Here is a 21757-nt window from a genome sequence, read left to right on the forward strand (position 1 = left end):
TTCATCCAGTTCTATACCTTGTTATCTCAGATTCTCCAGCATCTGCAGTTCCTACTATCTCTGCATCAATTCATACTCTGTTTTCTGCCTGTTTACCAGTTCTTTATGCATGTCAGTACACTATCCCCAGTCACATGCACTTTAATTTAACGTACTAATCTCTTATCTGGGACCTTATCAAAAGCCTTCTGAAAGTTCCGAGTAAATCACATTCAGTGGTTCATCCTTCCTAGTTACACCCTCAAAATTCCAGTAGATTTGGCGAGCATGATTTCCCTTTTGTCAATCCATGCTGACTCTGCTTACCCTGTCACCGTTTTCCAAGTGCTCTGCTGTTAAATCTTGCCCCACTACTGATATCAGGCTAACTGGTCTAAAATCCCCTGTTTTCTCTCCACTTTTTTTAAATAATAAGGTTACATTAGCTACCCCCAATCCGTAGGAACTGTTCCAGAGTCTACAAAATGTTGAAAGACAACCACCAATGTATCCAGTATATTTGTGTCTACTTCCTTAGATTATTGGGCCGTGAGGATTTATCAGCCTTTAATCCCATCAATTTCCCCAACACCATCTCCCTTTGAATACTGATTTCCTTCAGTTCCTCCTCTCACTCGACTTTGTGTTTCCCAACCCCAATTTGAAGGTCGGGGACTAGAAAAGTGAGGAGAACTCGTTTTCAGGGTGACCTTGAAGGATTCAAAACAAAACCTGAAAGAAAGTAGAGGCATTTCCTTTTTGTCAGGAGTGGGCATTAAATATTTCTCCAAGTTTGTTGAAGTTGTACCACGCACTAAAGGCTACATTGGTTTATCTTAGGTTTCCAGCATTATCTTACATTGATTTATGTTCGTTAAAGCTTTTAGTTAATAATTTTTCAATTTTTTAAATGATGATTTGTAATAGCATAAAAAACTACAATCGAAATTGCTGGTTGGGGGATCTCGTTTCATAAAAACCGTGAGGCAGGTGCCTCTGATAACATGCTTTGGAGGAAATGCCTCCTGTGGATTTACCAACATTACTTGGCACCAGTTCCCACAGTTCAGGATTGTCAACCCTCATTGTCTCTCCTTCCCCTGCATCCCCACCCACCTGGTTATCCTTTACGTCAAGAGCTGGTCAAGGTTTCAAGACTACACTCTATACCCAAGCATTGGAAGACAATAAACATCTGGAGAAGATCATTAGCAACCAGTAGCTTCCTATACTTGATTGTATCTATTCTCTGCTTCAGTCAGTGGGACGTTAGAAGCAGTAAGAGGAATGTCTCATCAGTGAATCCATCCTTGCAGTTGTTCTCCTATTCTTGAACCATGTATATGGGGCATGGTCCATGCTGGCGGTTCTTCAGAGTCTAGGCCTCGTATCTCTGCTTCTCTTCTTCCTCATCCTCTATTGAGCCAGCAAACTGGTTACAGCAGCACAAGAATCGTATATTATTTCTCCACAAAAACCGGAAAATGAGATTGTGCATTAATAGAATGAGAATGCCTTCAGTGCTTAGAACATAGAACAATACAGCACAGTACCGGCCCTTTGGCCCACGATGTTGTGCCGACCTATTATGCTACTAAGATCAAACTACCCTGCATATCCTACATTATACTATCGTCCATCTGCCTATCCAAGAGTCACTTAAAAGTCTCTAAAGTATCTGGTTCCACTACCACTGCCGGCAGTGCATTCCACATGCCCACCACTCTCTGTGTAAAGAACCCACCTCTGACATCTCCTCTATACCTTTCTCCAATCACTTTAAAATTATGCCCCCTCGTATAAGTAATTTCCGCCCTAGGAAAAAGTCTCTGGCTATCCACTCTATCTATGCCTCTCATCATCTTGTACACCTCTATCAAGTTACCTCTCATCCTTCTTCGCTCCAATGAGAAAAGCCCTAGCTCCCTCAAACTTTCCTCATAAGACCTGCTCTCCAGTTCAGGCAGCATCCTGGTAAATCTCCCCTGCACCCTCTCTAAAGCTTCCACGTCCTTCCTGTAATGAGGCGACCGGAACTGAACACAATATTCCAAGTGTGGTCTAACCTGGGTTTTATAGACCTGCAGCATAACCTCGCGGCTCTTAAACTCAATTCCTCTGCCAATGAAAGCCGTAACATTGTACACCTTCTTTACAACCCTATCAACTTGGTTAGCAACTTTGAGGGATCTATGGACATAGACCCCGAGATCCATCTGTTCCTCCACACTGCCAAGAATCCTTCCAAAATGAATCACTTCACACTTTCCTGGGTTGAATTCTATCTCCCACTTCTTTGCCCAGCTCTGCATCCTATCAATGTCCCATTGCAATCTACAACAGCCCTCCATGCTATCCACAACTCCACCAACCTTCATGTCATCGGCCAAGTTACTAACCCACCCTTCTACTACTTCATCCAAGTCATTTATAAAGATCACAAAGAGCAGAGGTCCCAGAACAGATCCCTGCGGAACACCACTGCTCACCGAGCTCCAGGCTGAATACTTTCCATCTACTACCGCCCTCTGTCTTCTATTGGTCAGCCAGTTTTGTATCCAGACAGCCAAATTTCCCTGAACCCCATGCCTCCTTACTTTCTGAATGAGCCTACCATGGGGAACCTTATCAAATGCCTTGCTAAAATCCATATACAGCTCATCCACTGCTTTGCCTTCATAAATATGTTTTGTCACATCCTCAAAGAATTCAATGAGGCTTGTGAGGCATGACCTGTCCGTCACAAAGCCATGCTGTCTATTTCTAATCAAACTGTGCTTTTCCAAATAATCATAAATACTATCTCTCAGAATCCTCTCCAATAATTTGCCCACCACAGAAGTAAGACTGACTGGTCTGAAATTCCTAGGATTATCCCTATTCCCTTTCTTGAACAAAGCAATGACATTTGCCACCCTCCAATCATCTGGTACTACTCCAGTGGACCGTGAGGACGCAAAGGTCATTGCCAAAGGGGCAGCAATCTCTTTCCTTGCTTCCCGTATGGAAACCTTGGGTGTATCCTGTCTGGCCCAGGGGACTTATCTATCCTAATATTTTTCAAAATTTCTAGCACATCCTCCTTCCTAACATCAACCTGTTCGAGCATATCTGCCTGTTTTCATGCTATCCTCACAAACATCAAGGTCCCTCTCACTGGTGAATACTGAAGCAAAGTATTCATTAAGGACCTCCCCTACCTCCTCTGACTCCGCGCACAAGTTCCCTCCACTATCCTTGATTGGCCCTACCCTCACTCTGGCCATCCTGTTGTTCCTCACATAAGCATAGAACACCTTGGGGTTTTCCTTGATCCTACCCACCAAGGCTTTTTCATACCCCCTTCTAGTTCTCCTCAGTCCATTCTTCAGTTCCTTTCTGGCTGCCTTGTAGCCCTTTAGAGCCCTGTCCGATCCTTGCTTCCTCAACCTTAAGTAAGCTTTGTTCTTCCTTCTTGAATAGATGTTCCACATGTCTTGTTATCCAAAGTTCCTTCACCTTACCATCTCTTCCTTGCCTCAATGGGAAAAACCTATCCAGTACTCGTAGCAACTGCTCCCTAAACAACCTCCACGTTTGTCGTGCATTTCCCTAAGAACATCTGTTCCCAATTTATGCTCCGCAGTTCTTGCCAAATAGCATTGTAATTCCCCTCCCACAATTAAATACTTTCCCATATCGTCTGCTCCTATCTCTCTCCATGATTATAGTAAAGGTCAGGGAGTTGTGATCACTCCTTCCTGAAGCAAATGATGTTTCATCTGAGTGCAGGTTTCAGTGCACTTGAAGATGTGGACCTGATTTGGAAAGACCCTCAGCAATAACTGTGAACATATAATGTTTGAAGTTTCTTTGCCTATAATGTACCTTGGGTGGGGTGAGACTTTTCAAACACAGGAATTGATAGGTGGCAAGTTGGAATGTGTAATAAATTCTGGCCTAATCAGCGATGTCCATTCCTATTAATTTCTTTTTAAAGTCTAAAAAGATTGTGGAAATGCAGGTATATAATTATTATGTAGCTAAAGTGCTTGCTGTTTGTCCATGACCTTACAGGCAATGTATTTGTTTTGCATTCCATTAATCATGTCTGTGGGTGCAAGAACACAGGAAACCCCAGGCCAGAGTGCCTTGAGTATCTGGTCCTTCAGCATGCATTAATTTTCTTTGTATATTTTTGGGGTTTTTTTTAACCATTTCTTTCCTATTTTGGCTGTTGTTACAGAATTCTTATATGGAAGAAAGTTTCTAACAGGTCAGTTGATAGGAGTTATTTTGGAGAGGCTTTTGCACGGGCTGGTCTTCATCTGCAAAAAGGGAAATATCTATCATTAGATCTATGACTAATTTCATAGCTTCAAGCTACAGACAATGAGCTGACACAGCAGAGCTAGACTGCAAGCTTGTCGAAGTAGTATTTCAAGATGGCAGGCACTATTAAGATTTCTGTCATACTGTAACAAACCCTTTTACAAATGTCAGTTTGAGAATAAGGTGTTTTAGGAAATCTTCAGAAAGCTTAAGTTCAGGTACAATCTTCTGCACATATCCAAATGACTCTTTTGACTTTTGTTCTGAAGTATTTCTTATAACTGCAGATTCAGCAAGTTTGTTTCTGAAGTTTTACAAGAGGCCCAGTGGGTAATTAATGATCAGAGGCCTGATCTATACCTGAATAACGCAGGTGGTTTCCTGGTGGCACTTGGGGACAGTCTTAGTAATCTGAGGGAGTGCAGGGAGTTCAGCCTGAGGTAAGAACAATACAGGTAGTAACATAGACAGGGTGTATCTACATGGGGGAACATTTGTAATATCACTAGACTAGTAATCTAGGGATTTGGGTTCAGATCCCACCATGGCAGCTGGTGAAATTTAGTCTCAGTTATGGTGACCATGACGGCTATAACTGATTATTGTCAAAACCAAAAAACCCTCTGGATCACCATTGTCTTTAAGGTAGAAAATCTGCCCATCCATTCCCTGACACACGGCAACATGGTTGACACTTAACTGCCCTCTGAAATGGCCTAGCAAGCCATTTATTCAATGGTAATTAGGGGTGGACAACAAATGCTGGTCTTATCAATGACACACATGTCTTATGAAAGAATTTCAAAAAAAGGACAATAGTAAAATTGATATTGCTTCTTTTCACATACAATTTGTACCCTTTTCCAGAATATGCCATGTATTGTTGTTTGGTGCACAAATTACATCTTTGAGTAGTCTGTAATGTAAGAAAAATGGCTAGACATTTAAATATGATACATCTTTGTCCTATTCTAAATGTTCTTTATTCTTCTGTTTGAGTTTTTTGACTTTGTGTCTCACTTATTCATTTCAGATCTTTTGCCTCCTTCCCAGATTGCTTTCATTTTTCCCTTAGTTTTTCTTCAGTTCTTCCTGATATTCAAAATGGTTTTACTGTAAATAATTAACTAAAGATTTTTTGCAGGGCTACAAGGAAAAGGTGGGGCAGCGAGACTAGTGAAAAACCAGCAGAGACAGGATGGTCTGAATGGTCTCTTTCTATGCCATAGCCTTTGTATGATTCTATAAACATTCTTAATCCTTCTTTTGTACCTAAATACTCCTGAGGCAAAACAGACCCCAGTATCCTATGTGTATTTAATGCTGGTTTGCATGCCGCAAATGGCGAATGGATCCATTCAAAAATGACTAGAAAAAATCGGCATCTCTCTCCATCCAAAATAGCAATTTGAATCATTCCGGAGATTTGGTCTCAAAGGTGCATGAAAGTTACTCCTATTTGTATCTTCTGCAGAACAGATCAATTCTGTACTCGCCAAGTACGCTAACTGCTGGTCAACATATTGCAGCTGACAGCAGCAGTGGTATTTTCACAGCCGACAGCAACATGAAAATACCACTGTACTGACAGGAAGAGAAAAAAAAATCTTGTTAAATCCTGCAGGTCAATAAGTGGGCAAGTATCTGCAGTATTACCTCTCTGCCACTGGAGAGCAAAAGTACATCTTATTTAGTTGTGATCTGGTACCACTCACTGGGGAAGCTGTGCTACTGCCACTATTAAGCATAATGTATTATTCAACATGAAGAGTTTAGTATTTCCAGTTTACCAGTATACTCAATTGGGTGTCTTTAAGAATTTATTTTGGTTTCTGTTAATAAAACTTGAGTCAGCCAAACTTTTATTCTAGTTTTATAAAATCTTCTGCATGACAAACAAATAAAACACCTATAAATTGATGATACAAGTGGAAAAATGTATTTTTCTGGGTCATAGGCATTGTAGAAAATTATTTCTGGTTATTAAATGAATGACACCTTTAAGAAAAGCACCAGTGTTTGAAGGCAGAATAAACAGAAGAGTAAGGTGCCAATTTCATCTTGAATGTCAAGCACAAAGTAAGAACATGAGAAATAGAAGAGAGAGAAAATCCTTCATCCCCTTGTGCCTACTTTGCAATTCATAGGCTTCTGGCTGATTTTCTCCAGACAAAAATGTTCCCACCCTCTCCTCCAAATCCTTGATTCTCTTAGTAACCAAAAATCTGTTCATATCTGACTTTTACATACACAGTAATTGAATATCCATAGATCTCTGATGTAGAGAATTCTAAAGATTCACAGTCTTCTGAAGAAATCGTTCCTCAGTTTGGCCCTAAATAACCCATCCACTTATTCTAAGACTGTCTCCTCTAATGCTAGATTTCTCAGCCAAGGGAACTATTCACTTAGCATCTATGCAGTCAAGGTGTGTAAGAATTTTATATGTTTCACTGAGATCACAGCAAAAACAGCCTACGTTTATATATTAACTTTCAACATAATGCATCACAGGAGCAATATCAAACAAAGTATGATGTAGATCTACATAAGAAGGTGTTAGGTCAGGTGACCAAAGAGATAGACTTTAAGAACTGCCTTAAAGGAAGAAACTCAGGTAGGGAGGTGAAAGGAGGGTATTCCAGAGCTTGGGATCTAGACAATTCCAGGCACAGCCACCAATGGTGGAGTAATTGTGATTGGGAACATTTAAGAGGTCAGAATTACAGGAGCGCAAATATATTTAATCATTACCTTGCTTGACTGGGAACTAGCATAGGTCAGCAAGCATAGGGGTAATAGGGGAATGGAACTTGATATGAGTTAAGTCACAGGCAATTGCATTTAGATGGGGAAGGCGATGGCCTAGTGATATTGTCGCTAGACTGTTAATCCAGAGACCCAGATAATGTTCTGGGGACCCAGGTTCGAATCCTACCATGGCAAATGGTGGAATTTGACTTCAATAAAAAAAAACTGGAGTTAGGAATCTACTGATGACCATGAAACCATTGTTGGAAAAACCCATCTGGTTCACTAAGGTGAATCTGTCATCCTCACCTGGTCTAGCCTACATGTGACTCCAGACCCACAGTGGTTGACTCTCAGTTGCTGTCTGAAATGGCCTGGCAAGCCATTCAGTTATACCAATCACTACAAACTCTCAAAGAAATAAAACCGGACAGATTACCAGGCAACGGAAAAGACAACAGCAGAAACAGCCCTGTTGACCCTGCAAAGTCTTCCTCACTAAAATCTGGGAGCTAGTGTCAAAATTGGGAGAACTGTCTCACAGACTAATCAAGCAACAGTCTGACATAGTCATACTTAGGGAATCATACCTTATAGACAATGTCCCAGACACCACCATTGCCATCTCTGGATACGTCTCACAGGCAGAACAGACCCAGCAGAGGTGCTAGAACAGTGGTATACAGTTGGGAGGGAGTTGCTCTGGGAGTTATCAGCATTGACTCCAGACCCCATGAAGTCTTATGGCTTCAGGTTAAACATGGGCAAGGAAACCTCCTGTTGATTACTATGTACCGTTCTCCCTCAGCTGATAAATCAGTACTCCTCCACGTTGGACAACACTTGGAGGAAGCACTGAGGATGGCAAGAGCACAAAATGTACTTTTTCAATGTCCACAACTGAGAGTGGCTCAACAGCAGCACTACTGATCAAGCTGGTCATGTCCTAAAAGATAGAGTTGCTTGACTGGGTCTGTGGCAGGTGGTGAGGGAACCAACATGAGGGAAAACATACTTGACCTCATCCTTTCCAATCTGCCAGCTGCAGATACATCTGTCCATGACAGTACGAGCGACCACTCCATAGTCCTTATGGAAATGAAGTTTCGCCTTCATATTGAGAATAACCTTCATCATGTTGTGTGACACTATCACCATGGTAAATGGGACAGACTTCAAACAGATCTAGCAATTCAAGACTGAACATCCATGAGGCGGTGTGGGCCATGAACAATGGCAGAATTGTACTCCAATACAATTTGTAACCTCATGGCCCAGCATATCCCCAACTCAACCATTACCATCAAGCCAGGGAATGAGCCCTGGTTCAATGAAGAGTGCAGGAGGTCATGCCAGAAGCAGCACCAGGCATACTTGAAGATGAGGTGTCAACCTTCACCCTTTGGTGAAGCCACCAAACAGGACTACTTGCATGCCAGACGACATAAGCAGCAAGTGATAGACAGAGCTAAGCAATCCCACAACCAACAGATCAGATCTAAGCTCTGCAGTCCTGTCACATGTCACCAACCATGGTGGATGATTAAACACTAGAGGAAGTGGGTCCACAAAGATCCCTGTCCTCAACGATGGAAGAGCCCAGTACATGACTGCAAAAGATAAGGCTGATGCTTTTGCAGCAATCTCCAGCCAGAAGTGCCAAGTGGATGATCCATCTTGGCATCCTCCAGTGGTCCCCAGCATTGAAGATAACAGCCTTCAGCCAATTTGATTCACTCCACATGATATCAAGAAACGGTTGGAAGTACTGGATACTGCAAAGGCTACGGACCCTGACAACATTCCAGAGGTGAGGTGAGAGTGACAGCCCGAAACATCAAGGCTGCATTCGACTGAGTGTGGCATCACAGAGCTGTAGCAAAACTGGAATCAATGGGTATCAGGGGGAAAACTCTCCAATGGTTAGATTCATACCTTACACAGAGAAAGATGGTCGTGATTGTTGGAGGTCTGTCATCTCAGCTCCAGGATATCTCTGCAGGAGTTCCTCAGGGTAGTGTTCTAGGCCCAACCATCTTCAGCTACTTCATCAATGACCTTCCCTCTATCATGAGATCAGAAGGTAACATGCACATCACACAAATGCCAGGCTATGACCATCACCAACAAGAGACAATCTAACCACTGAAGAATATAATGTGGGAAAATCCATACTTGCCTGCATTGACACGAAGGGAAAGCAACATATTATTTAACTTATATTCACGTATGCTTACAGCAAAGAAGGAGGTTTTCTGGCCCATTGTGTCCATGCCAATCAATAAAAATCTGACTACACTAATTTCATTTTTCAATTTTTGGCCCATTGCCCTGGAGGCTATTATGATGCAAATGAAAATCTGAATAGTACTTAAATGTTACCAGAGTTTCTGATTCAAACACCGTTTTAGGCAGTGAATTCCAGACTCTCAACATTGAGTAGAAAAAGAACTCCACAACTCTCCACTTGGCCTTCTTCCTCTTACGGTCCTGGTTGTTGGCACCTCTATGAATAGAAAAGTGCCTTCCTATCCATCCTTCCTATGCCCCTCAGAATACACTTCTATAGGCCCCATCTCAACCTTCACTGTTCCCAGGAAAACAACTCTAACCTCTCAAATCTTTCCTATTTGCTTGGACCCTCCATCCCATTTAACATCTTGGTAAATCCTTTCTAGTGCAATCAAATTCTTTCTGTAATGTAGTGACAAGCAAACAGCGCTCCATTTGTGGCCTAACCAGCATTTTATCCAGTTACAGCATAACGTCTTCGTCTTTATATTCTGTTCTTTAGCTAATAAAGGATCTTATCACCTCATCCACCTGCCCTGCTTCATTCAGGAATCTGTGGATATGCAGGTCCCTCTGATCTTCACTACCTTCCAGGGTCCTGCCATTCATAATATAATCCATTGCCTTATTATCCCTCCTCAAGTGCTTTACCCTCTCACTTTTCTGAATTGAATTCAATTTGCCATTGCTCTGTTCACATGAGCAGTCTGTTGATAACTTCCTGCAATTTATAGCTATCCTTTTCGTTATTTACCACCCTACCAATTTTCATGTGATCTGCAAACTTCTTGATCCTAGCAGCTGGATCTAAGTTCAAGTTATTAACGTACACCACAACAGCAAAAGCCCCAGCACAGAGTCCTATGGAACCCCACTGGAAGCAGAGTTCTAGTCACAGAAACATCTCTGCTTCCTGCATCTCAGCTGGTATTGGATCCAACATGCCCCTTTGCCTTGAACCCAATGCGCTCTTACTTTCTTGTCCAGTCTACCATGAGGAACTTTATCAAAAGGCTTGATAAAATCCATGTATGTTTGAAAATTACTGTAGGGCACCTGATATCTTCTCCCTTGCCTTCCTCAATAGCCTGCGATACATTCCATCTGGGCTTGCTGATTTATCTACTTTTAAGGCCACTAAGCACGCCAGTACTTCTTTCTCTCTGCATTATTTTCTTTTCATATTTCACAATCCTCCAACCTGAAGCTCATACCTGTGTCATCCTTTTACATTTAGTGAAGACTGACGCAAAATATTATTGAGGACAATGCTCACTTCTCTGGGTCCACAAACAGATTGTCACTACGGTTGCTAATGGGCCCTAGTTATTCTTTTGCTGTTTATATATTTTTCAACAGAACACTTTTGGGTTTTTCCTTTGTTCCACCAGTGCTTTCTCATGAACTCTCTTTGCTTTCCAAATTACCTTTTTGATTTTTCTGACTCCACTTTTTATATGCCTTGACGAACTCAGTCGTATCGAGCCCCCTCAGTATCTACCATAAGCACTCCTCTTTTTTAAATCCTAACTTTTATGACCCTTGACATTCAGGGTTCTCCAGTCTTGATCCTACCCTTTATCTTTATTGGAACATGTTTTCCCTGTCCTCTCACTATTTCCTGCTTAAATGCCTCCCGCAGACTCAATTTGAACTGCAAGTAGCTAGCTCTAAGTCTACTTAGGCCAAATTGTATCTTGTCTAAGTAAAATTAGCCTCTCACCAGTTTGCAACTTTTATTCCCAGCCCATCATTATCCATTTACATAACTATCCTAAATCTAACTGAGTTACGGTCACTATCTCCATAATGCTCCCCTACAGATACACCTTCCACCTGATTGGGCTCATTGCTGAATATTAGGTCCAGAACTCCTCCCTTCCTCATTGGACTTTCTATGTACTAGCTAAAAAAATGTCTCTTGGATACAATTTAAGAATTTTTTTCCCTTCTACTGTGCATACTAAAACTATCCCAGTTAATAGTTGGGTAGTTTTAATCCTCTACTATTTCTGCCTTATTATTCTTACACTTCTCTGAAATTTGATCATGACTTAGTGGTTAGCACTGCTGCCTCACAACACCAGGGACCGAGTTCGATTCCAGCCTCGGGAGACTGTCTTTGTGGAGTTTGCACATTCTCCCCTTGTCTGCGTGGGTTTCGTCCGGGTGCTCCGGTTTCTTCCCACAGTCCAAAGATGTGCCGGCTAGGTGGATTGGCCATGCTAAATTGCCCATAGTACCCAGGGATGTTTAGGTCAGGTGGGCCAGACGTGGGAAATACAGGGGTAGGGGAATGGGTCGGGGTGGGATGCTTTTCGCAGGGGCGGAATGGACTTGTTGGGCCGATGTGGACTTGTTGGGCCGAATGGCCTGTTTCCACACCGTTGTGATTCTGTGATATTTGATCATTTCTGAAGAAGGGTCTAGGCCCGAAACGTCAACCTTCCTGCTCCTCTGATGCTGCTTGGCCTGCTGTGTTCATCCAGCTCTACACCTTGTCATCTCTCTTGTATCTCTCCCTGACTGTTTGGGACCCTATGGTACACACCCAACAGCATGTTTGCCCTTTTTGTGTATTTTACTTCTACCATATGACCTCATTTGATGATCCAAGATATTCCAAGATATCATCACTCTTCACTGCTGTACTTGACTCCTTGATCAATATTGAGAAAACCTCTCCAAAATGGCACCTCCTGCCGGCTTCTACATCCCTCTTTATCTAATCTGAATATCCTATAACCAGGAATATTGAGCTGCCAATCTTCCTCATTTTTCAGCCCAGTCTCGGTCATAACTAAGATATCTTAAACCCAGACACTTATCTGTAAGATCATCTTGTGCATGTAGCCTTGCTAAACTCGCATCTTTTATGTCTGGCCTATAATTCTTCTGCCTTCTAGATTCACTTATTCATGTTTTAATTTCTAATTCATTCTCAGCTTCTCTTCCCTCTGAATTCCTTTCAGGATCCCAACCCCCTGCCAATATAGTTTAAATCTGCCCCAAAAGCATTAGCAGCTGAAGCACCCACAGTGCCGTGGCTTTAGCTCTGACTGACCTTCATAGAAGGAACTGTCACTCTCACTGTTTTCCAAAGGCCAAAAAATGGTTTGCACACAAGCTGCACTGGATGGATTCCCTCTCTGCCTGCATTCCTTTAAGCTGTGGGGTGCCCACATCCTGAAATGTGCTCTCCACAATCCTCTCAGCCCCATAAACGCACTGTGATTCCCCTAGGTGGCACTCAAACTTCAAAACCGAGAGCAGCAGCCAGAGGTATCTCCTGAATATATGGTCATCCAGACTGCCAGAAATGTCTAGGATTTTCCACACAGTGCAGCACTGAACTCAATAAGCATGCCTTAACTAAATAGAATATGGAGCCTTGAATATAGACTAGAAAAATCTTATTCTTGTTTTTGTCTTGGGTCCCACACAGGCCTATCTGCTTCTCTTCAAGGGTCCTCACTTCATTTGTCCCTCTCAGTGATGCCAGCTGCTTGTCACAAGTTCCTCAGCTTGCCCGCTTCCTCTCAGTGATGCTGATTGCCTGTCTCATGGTCCTCACCTCGTCATTACAGTCAGTGATGCTGACTTCCTGTGATAGCCTGCTCCTCTCCATGGAGAATGTTTGCAGAACTCTGAGGTACAAGACGACCTGGGTGTTGTGGTAACTTATCACTGTAAGTTAGGAGGCAACCATTGCAAATGATCAGGAAGGCAAATGAAGTGTTGTCATTCATTGTAAGATCTTGTGGTGCAGTGATAGTGACTGCTTGGCCAGAAGCCCCAGGCTGCAATTCCACTTATACTGGAGGTGTGTCTTAACATGTCCAAGCAGGTTAATTACTTTTATTTTTCATTGCTACAGTTGTATAGGGCACTGACAAGACCATACCTAGAGTACCGTTTAAACTTTCATCTCCTCTTAAAAAGTGATAAAATTGCATTAGAAACAGTTGAGAAAGTCCACTCAGCTGATTCCTTGGATAAAGGGCTGATCCTATTAGCAACGATTGGACATGTTGGTCCTGTACCTGTGGTAATTTTGAAGAATGAGAAGTCATCACATTGAAATATATATAATAATAATGAGGGGACTTGCCATGGTGGATACTGAAAGTATGGTTCCACTTGTCAGACAGACTAGATCTAGGGGATAGTTTAAAAATAAGGGATGTATTTAAGATGGAGATGAGGGATTCTTTCCCTCTGAGCCTGGTGATTTGTAATAACATCTCTGAAAAAGATGCTGAGGGAAATATATCTGATCTGAAAACTGGTATTCTTGTGCCATAGTGGTAGTGTTCCTACCTCTGAGCCAAGAGATCCTGGTCAAAGTCCCACCTGCTCCAGAGCTGTGTAATAACATCTCTGACCAGGTTGATTTGAAAATACATCAAATCTAGAAGCCACACTCAAATCAGCTCATGATTCGGCCACTTTTGGAGTATTGTGTGCAATTCTGGTCTCCCTCCTATAGGAAGGATGTTGTGGAGAATGTTGCCAGGATAGGAGGGTTTGAGCTATAGGGAGAGGCTGAATAGACTGGGGCTATTTTCCCTGGAGCATTGAAGGCTGAGGGGTGACCTTATGGAGGTTTTTAAAATCATGACAGGCATGGATAGGGTAAATAGGCAAGGTCCTTTCACCTGGGTGGGGAAGTCCAAAACTAAAGGGCATAGGTTTAAGGTGAGAGGGGAAAGATATAAAAGTGACCTAAGGGGCAACATTTTCAGGCAGAGGATGTGCAAAGATGGAATGAGCTGCCAGAGGAAGTGGTAAAGGCTGGTATGATTACAAAATTTAAAAGGAATCTGGATGAGTATATGAATAGAAAGATTTTACAGGAATATGGGCCAAATGCTGGACTTGATTTATATAGGATATTTGGTTGGCATGGACTAGTTGGACCGAAGGGTCTGTTTCCGTGCTGTATATATCTACGACTGTATCAATATATGCAATCAAATTCTTAGTTTTCAAAAGCTTTTATTGCTTAACTGCTTAGAGAGTTTATTAGTCAGTTTCAATACAAGGCTGACAAAAGGACTGATGTATTAGTACTCCACTCACCTGGGCAAGCCAGCATGATTTATTGTTTTCATAATTCACAAGGAAAGCTTTCAAGATAAGCAAGGGAAGTGGGTCATTAACATCTACCAGTATATCACTAGGCATTACAGAGTAAACTGGCATTTGTATGTCAGTAAGCAGAGCTCAGTACAAATGCATACCAATGCAGAGCTTCAGATTAGGCCTCTACTTCACCAAAGAACTATGCTATGCTTGTAGTATAACTAACTGTTACTAATGGTCATCACTCTAAGGCAGATTTCTTTTTAATTTATTCTTTAATGGGATGGGATATGGACAAGACCAGCATTTGTTGCCCATTTATAATTGCATTTGAATTGAGTGGCTTACAGTGGTCATTTCCAAGGGCAGTTAAGAGTCAACCACATTGCCTTGTGTCTAGATGACATTATGGGCCAGACAAGTATGGATGGCAGATGTTCTTTCCCTGAAGGACATTAGTAAATGAGATAGGTCTTTATAAAAATCAGTGATAATTCTGTGGTCACCATTACTGAGACTACTTTCATCTTCTAGCTTTAGCATCAAGCCAGTATTTGCAATGCAATAAATTCAGTGGTTATTTCAAGAATTTTATCCTATATAAGAATATATAAGGTGTTCTCTGCAATATAATTAATAGAGAAGGTCATTGAGAAGAAAAGACAGAGAGAATTAAATATATGGCTTTATTAGTGATAGCCTACACCAAGCAATAGGTTGCAGACTAAAGCTGTAACATCGAAGAATTTTCAAACAAATTGCATAATTTTCTTACATAATTAATATTGATTATGTGTTCAGTCTTTATTGTGGATTTGAAATCATATTTGGCTGAACTAGTTGATGAAAGTTGAATATTGCTTGAAAAAAGCCTGGGCAGTTAACTATCAATCAGGTTGTTCCAATCAGAGTCTTGCCAACTTGCCAACGAATCAGGACTCCTTTCATCTAGGTCAGTTTAGGATATCTGATCGGCGCGGACGAGTTGGACCGAAGGGTCTGTTGCCATGTTGTATAACTCTATCACTGTATGACTGTTGGTACCATGCAGAACCATTATTAGTCAAGAGAAGATGAGAGAAAATGTGGAGAGTATAAAAATAATAATTATTTATACTTGTGTACATACTAAACCATGATTTGGGTCAGATGCAAAAGCAATGATTGTTTCATGTTTTTGCTCATTTACAAATGTGAAGATAAAAAATTAAAATGTTGAGTATAAACAATATGAACAGATACCTCTTGAAATAGATTGAGGATGCTGTGGATATCTAAACTCATGAGCTACATTGATTAATTTTGTTTTCAATGAATGAAATATTATTGCCATTGGCAATTCTTATGCCTCCAGAGATCTCAGACAAGTATTAAATCAAAAACACGTTTAGTTGTACTCCAGTTCCATTCTCCTGTCTTTCATTCAAAGCTAACATTACTCATAAAAATGAATTGAAACAGCACAATCTTTATCACAAAATTAGGGCACATATTTTATGTGGTCAAAGCAGTACATTTCCTGTTACAATTTAATCTACTTAAAGTTGCATTATTTTTGTCACTGAAAACTAAATCAACAACAAGAATGTGTTAATAAACTAATGTTGTCACAAACAAATTATTTCAATTGCGATTTGAAAGAACCTGGGAACAGAAAGAAATCATTAAACCCAATTTGGTTAGATCATAGTTGATCTGTATCTCAACTCCATTTACCCGTCTTGGTTCCACATTTCTTAATACCCTTGCCTGATAAAATTCATTAATCTCAGTTTTGAAATATTTTCCTAGGCTCAGAAATTCTCCAGTGGCTGACAGTGTTCCAGATTTCCACGATCCTTTGAGTAAAGAAGTCATTCTTAACATTACCACTAAATACCATAGTTCTAATTTGAACATCATGCCCCCTGTTCCATCCTCCCCTAGAGGAAATAGTTTCTCTCCATCTGAACATGAGAAAGCTTACAAAACTCCTAGAGTTCATAAGCAAACATCTATTAGAAAACTGAGCAATATAAATTTTGCCTGAATACTTTTGTCCCATTAAATGTGTTATTTTCCTCGGCTGACTTTCTTTACCTAGTAATTCTGACGTCCTTTCCTGAATTGGAGGGCAAATAGTGTGGTCTATCCCCAAAGGAACAACGTTAGTACAGCTTTATCAAGTGCTTTGAGGTGCTTTAGTATAAAACTGACTAATTGTTTTGGTGTGCAGATACTTTTAAACAACCTGTTCAGATGTGTTATGACACCACTGGAGCAGGTAGGACTGAAAACCGGGCCTTTCAGATAAAAGGTAGAGAAACTACCGCTGCACCACAAGAGTCCTATCCAGTAGAACTGATTGGATGCAGTTTGTCTCTAATTGATATTAAAGAGCAAACTGAGATAAAATCAACTGAAAACAGGTTTAGGTTAGTCAGGACCTTGAACCTATTCTGCTGATATACACCTCAACTCCATTTACCTGACTTTTCACCAAATGCCCTGACATTTTTACCCAACATAAATCTATCTAGCTCCATCTTGTATGAGCATACAAATTAGAAGTAGAAGTAGGCCGTGCGGCCCTTCGTCTCCATCATTCGTTAACATCATGGCTGATCTGTTTGTGTTCCGAATCCATAGTCCCATCTACCCCTGGTCCTTCCACACCGTTACAATTCTGTGATTTTGGAAGTCACACTGAAAGAGAAAAAAACCCGTTATCTCCGTCCTAAAACAGCAATCCCTAATTTTAAAATATTATCCCCCCATTCTGGACTCAACCCATAAGACAAAATATCTTTTCCACTTCCATCTTGTCAAGACCGTTCAAGATCTTCAGTCAAACTATGAACTTCAATCAAATCATTCCTCACTCTTCTAAACTCCAGTAAAAACAAGCCAAGCCTGTCAAATTCCAAATAAGCACCAAATGTTTTGGCATCCATAGCATTTTTAGGGGGAAAGAGCTCCAGATTATCCTTTATGTTTGAAAAGTGTTTCCTGGTTTCTCTCCTGAATGGCCAAGTTCTGTTTTTAAGATTGTCCCATTGCTCTTGATTCCCTCACCTGAGGAAATAGTTTATATGTATCTACACTGTCAAATTCCTTTCACATTTTAAACACTTCTATCTCCTATAAACAAGAGAACGTAAATCAAATTTATGCAACCTGCTCTCTTAATTTAGAACAACTAAGCCTCTAAAAGTGAAACGGAGACAAAAGAGAAAATATGAAAGTTGAGTAATGTTTATGCAAGAAGCTATTCTAAAAGCTGGCAAATTGGAAGAGACGCATTGATCAGAAAGAAAAATTAAGCATCAGACAGATGGAGCAGTAAAAATGTAGGAACAGTAAAGTGAATGCAAATAAATTATTGTTCTTCTTCTGCTGCTATGGGTTGACTTGAGATCCCAGCAGCAACAATTGCAAAAAAGATCTCTGGGCAGAATGTTCTCAAATAAACAAATGCTTTGGGCACTGGATTTCCAATCATCACCTCCTTGCTGCCTCTGTTCACCGTGTACAACACTTCTTCTGCTACTTCCACTGGATGCACACCATATGCCCATTTCCTGAAAAAAACTAAACATATTAAAACAATTAAACATGGGACAAATTAACATTTCTCCCAAGCTTATTTCCCAAGATTTACCCATTGCCTCTTCCCTAATAATTATAAAATGATTATCTTTCAATCAAGATTTCACTTGTCTGACCTGTCAGTTTAGTTTTAAAGTCACATGGCATGATTCAATTCAGTGTCCTGGCCAATTTTCCTCTAGGTCATCAACTGCTAGCTCAAAGAAAATAATTACCTTTCTTTATAATATAAATTATACATTATTGTCCATTGTATTTTCATACATATGTTATTACATTTCAAAATGGTTCATTATAATTGAAGTGCTTTCAGATTTTTCTCACAAACATCAGATTGTATTAAATAAGCCCAAGGAAATGACCTCAGCTTCAGTGAAATTCCAAGAACACATTTTAAACTGAGCTTATCTCAATCATTCGCAAAGGCAACAATTCCTACCAAATGTAAACTGGTTTCAACCACCCAAAGACTTAAACACACCTGGAATTGCAAGATACATATCAAAGAAATGCTCAAGCAGACAGATTTTTTAATTCTTTTTCAAAAGCTTGAGGGTCTGTTTTAAAGTTGTTGAAGGAAGACACTGAAACTTACATTTCCAAATGGATGCCTCCCAATTCCCAGCATCTGGCATTTGGTGATAGGAGCGAATGAATGTTGGGCTCACAGTGCTCACAGTGATCCCGAATTCTGCAACTTCAGCCCTCAGACAATCAAAAAAGGCTTGCATTGCATGTTTAGATGCTGCATCTACACAGAAACATATAAGTTCTAAGTTTGTTGTATATTCTAACAGAGTATTTGTAAGCAAAACATCCTGCCATAAACAGGAACTGTTATCCATGAGTTGTTTTACACTTATTGCGCAAAAGTTTATTTCCCCCAGTGAGTTATGATGATCTGGAATGCACTGGCTGAAAAAGCAATGGGAGTTAGTCTATGCTCGACAAAGGAAAATTTTCAGGATTTACGGGAAAAGATGGAAAGAAGTGTGACTAATAATTGCTTTTTCTAAGCCACTATAGGTTGAAGATCCTTATTCTCATTTGCATGATTCTATCATATAATTGGAAATGAACATCACCCTATTTAGAGTGGAACATTACCCTCTCAGGCATTCATGGGTAACCTATACTTTGAACAATTAAAATAGAGCTCCCACTGTCCTCCTCAAATGTGAAGGTTAACCCCAAAATAAATGTGCTACTTTGTGCTAAGGCAATTAGCTAATGTGTACTAGGATTTGGCTTTAGATTACTAAAACCTGTATAATTTTTCCAACCTTCCCTCTAGACTGGAGAGCTTGATTTTTCATAATCTTTCCTCAAGTCTTTACACAGACTCTATTCTTGTTACTCTCCTCAGTGACAGCACCCCCCACTCCCACAAACACAAAACCTTTGCCTTTTGGCTTATCATGCTATGGTAATATTACAAGGACATTGCATGTGGTATAAGAACTCACAATACACAATTAGTAAAGAAATTATGGAGTGCATATCTTTGAAATTGCGTTAATGGAATCATCCCTGCTTTTGTTAATCCTCATAGTTATTTGTTGAATGTACATGACAATATTTAAAAGCTGATTAAAACGTCATATGTGGGGATCACCAGTTAGGGAATCACAGGAACACCATCCTTTATTGATATAAACATTAATAATTAATATTAGAATTATGCCAAACATTTTGACATGGGAAATTGTGATGAAATTTCAATGGCCAGGAACAAAATCAAAGGTTTATGGCATTTATTGAACTAATGGAATCGGAGACTTGAAAACTATGAATTCCAAATTTCTAAACTATGACAATCAATTCCCTTTACCAATTCCATAGAAAAATAACAAATACACATTCATGATGATTGTCGTAGTCAATTGGATAAAACTCTGCTTTATACAGGTGTGATATCATGTAATGTTCAAAGGGTTATCTACTAATATACTACTGTTCAAGACTATTGTGAAGTAAGCACAGCTTATATAAATGGCTATTTAATCAGCAACTTTGCAAATTAAAATATTTTTCAAGTTGGATATTAGAAGCAAGCCAGAAGGACCCACATTTGGTTACTGTTTCACACATGTAATGAAATGCCATGTCCAAAGGGTGACATCTACGTGCACTGACATATCCTCTTTGATATATTTATAGTCATGTCAATCACAATTTGTGTAAAACTTACAGGCTGCACGAAATGGAAGTCCTAGTTTTCCCTGGATGCTGTTGACTAACACAATCTGGCCACAATGTCTGGAGATCATCGAGGGAAGAAGCTCTATGAAGGTAAGGAAGATTTTGTTTACGTAACTAAAAATCTATTTATTTTTGGTACAGAACTTAAACGCTGTTAAAAAAAAGACATCAAGCTTTTTGTCTTGCACACGTCAGGATTGAAATGTAAGAATACCAAATTCAGAAAGGGAGGCATTGGTCTAGTGGTATTGTCACTGGACTGTTAATCCAGAGACCCAGATAACAATCTGGGGACCCAGGTTTGAATCCCATCATGGCAGATGGTGGAATTTGAGTTCAATAAAAATCTGCAATTAAGAGTCTAATGATGACCGTGAATCCATTGTCGATTGTCAGGAAAAGTCCATCTGGTTTACTAATGTCCTTTAGGGAAAGAAACTGCCTTCCTTACCTGGTCTGGCGTACATATGACTCCAGACCCATAGCAATGTGGTTAACTCTTAACTGCCATCTGGGCAATTAGGGTTTGGCAATAAATGCTGCCTAGCCAGCAACACCCTCATCCTGTGAATGAATGAATGAAAAGAAAAATTTCAACAGCATTTGGAGAGGGTGCTGATTGGCTGGACAATGGTTTGCCTGGAGATGCAACAGGAACTGTGAACTATCAATCTTTGTTAACTGATGAAATTCAAACTAGGCACCTCCATCCAATTCAGAGTCCAACCAATCAGCACACTTATGTTGTAAAAATTGCTGTACCTTGCTGTACCTGTCTGATGATTGCAGGATTTGCAGGATGAAAAGCTTTGACTCCATAATCTTTTTAACAATATTTAAAAATCTGAACTGAAATGATTACAAACTCAATATGATATTGAACACTGAAAATTTTAAACATTGAATTATTTAAATTTGAGTTGATTTCCTGAAGATTCAGCTTCTCTTCAGGATTGCAGAATATTTAATTACTACTTATCTTTTCATAGTGCAAACTACCATCTTGTTCTAACCCAGTAGTCTCAATTATACCATTGTTAATTTTGCCAATTTCACCCTTAAATGTCAACTTGAGTAAGTCATTCTCTTATTTTCTATATCCATGGGATCAACTACTGAAGCATGAAATTCAAATTTTCAGCATATGCAATTTTTAACAGAGAAGCATATGAAATAGGGACTAGAGGAAACCAAAATGTCCTTTGACCGTGTTATATTATTTAATAACACCTTGTCTAATTTCCACCTAAATTCTAATTGCTGTCAGATTCCTATAACCTTTGATTCCCAACATCTAAAAATCTGTACTCCAGGCATGGTCACACCAAGGCATTACATAATTATGGCAAGAGCTATTTATTCTCATTTTCAACTACTTCGTAAGAAATGTTAATATATCATGTGTCTTCCAAAATATTTGCTATACCTGCATGTTAACTTTCTGTAATTTAGAATCCCTACAGTATGGAAGCAGGCCATTCAGCCCATCAAATCCACAGCAACCCTCTGAACAGCATCCCATCCAGACCCACCCCGACTCACCCCCTAC

The 21757-nt window shown here is 40.2% G+C and overlaps 1 protein-coding gene across 1 annotated transcript in view; it reads right to left on the reverse strand.

Moving 5' to 3' along the window:
- Positions 1-15183: 15183 nt before the first annotated feature.
- LOC109935856 (dehydrogenase/reductase SDR family member 7C) overlaps positions 15184-21757 on the reverse strand; it is a 42505-nt gene continuing 35931 nt past the window's right edge. Inside the window, exons 4-7 of the mRNA XM_048611131.1 lie at positions 20198-20290; positions 18602-18757; positions 17903-17988; positions 15184-17103 (exon numbers count right to left, since the gene is read on the reverse strand). Coding sequence (XP_048467088.1) covers positions 17053-17103; positions 17903-17988; positions 18602-18757; positions 20198-20290 — 386 coding nt within the window. The 3' untranslated portion in view covers positions 15184-17052. The remainder of the gene's footprint in view (positions 17104-17902; positions 17989-18601; positions 18758-20197; positions 20291-21757) is intronic.

The sequence above is a fragment of the Rhincodon typus genome, chromosome 23, assembly GCF_021869965.1.
Source record: "Rhincodon typus isolate 14 chromosome 23, sRhiTyp1.1, whole genome shotgun sequence".
In the NCBI taxonomy this organism is placed as follows: Eukaryota; Metazoa; Chordata; class Chondrichthyes; order Orectolobiformes; family Rhincodontidae; genus Rhincodon; species Rhincodon typus.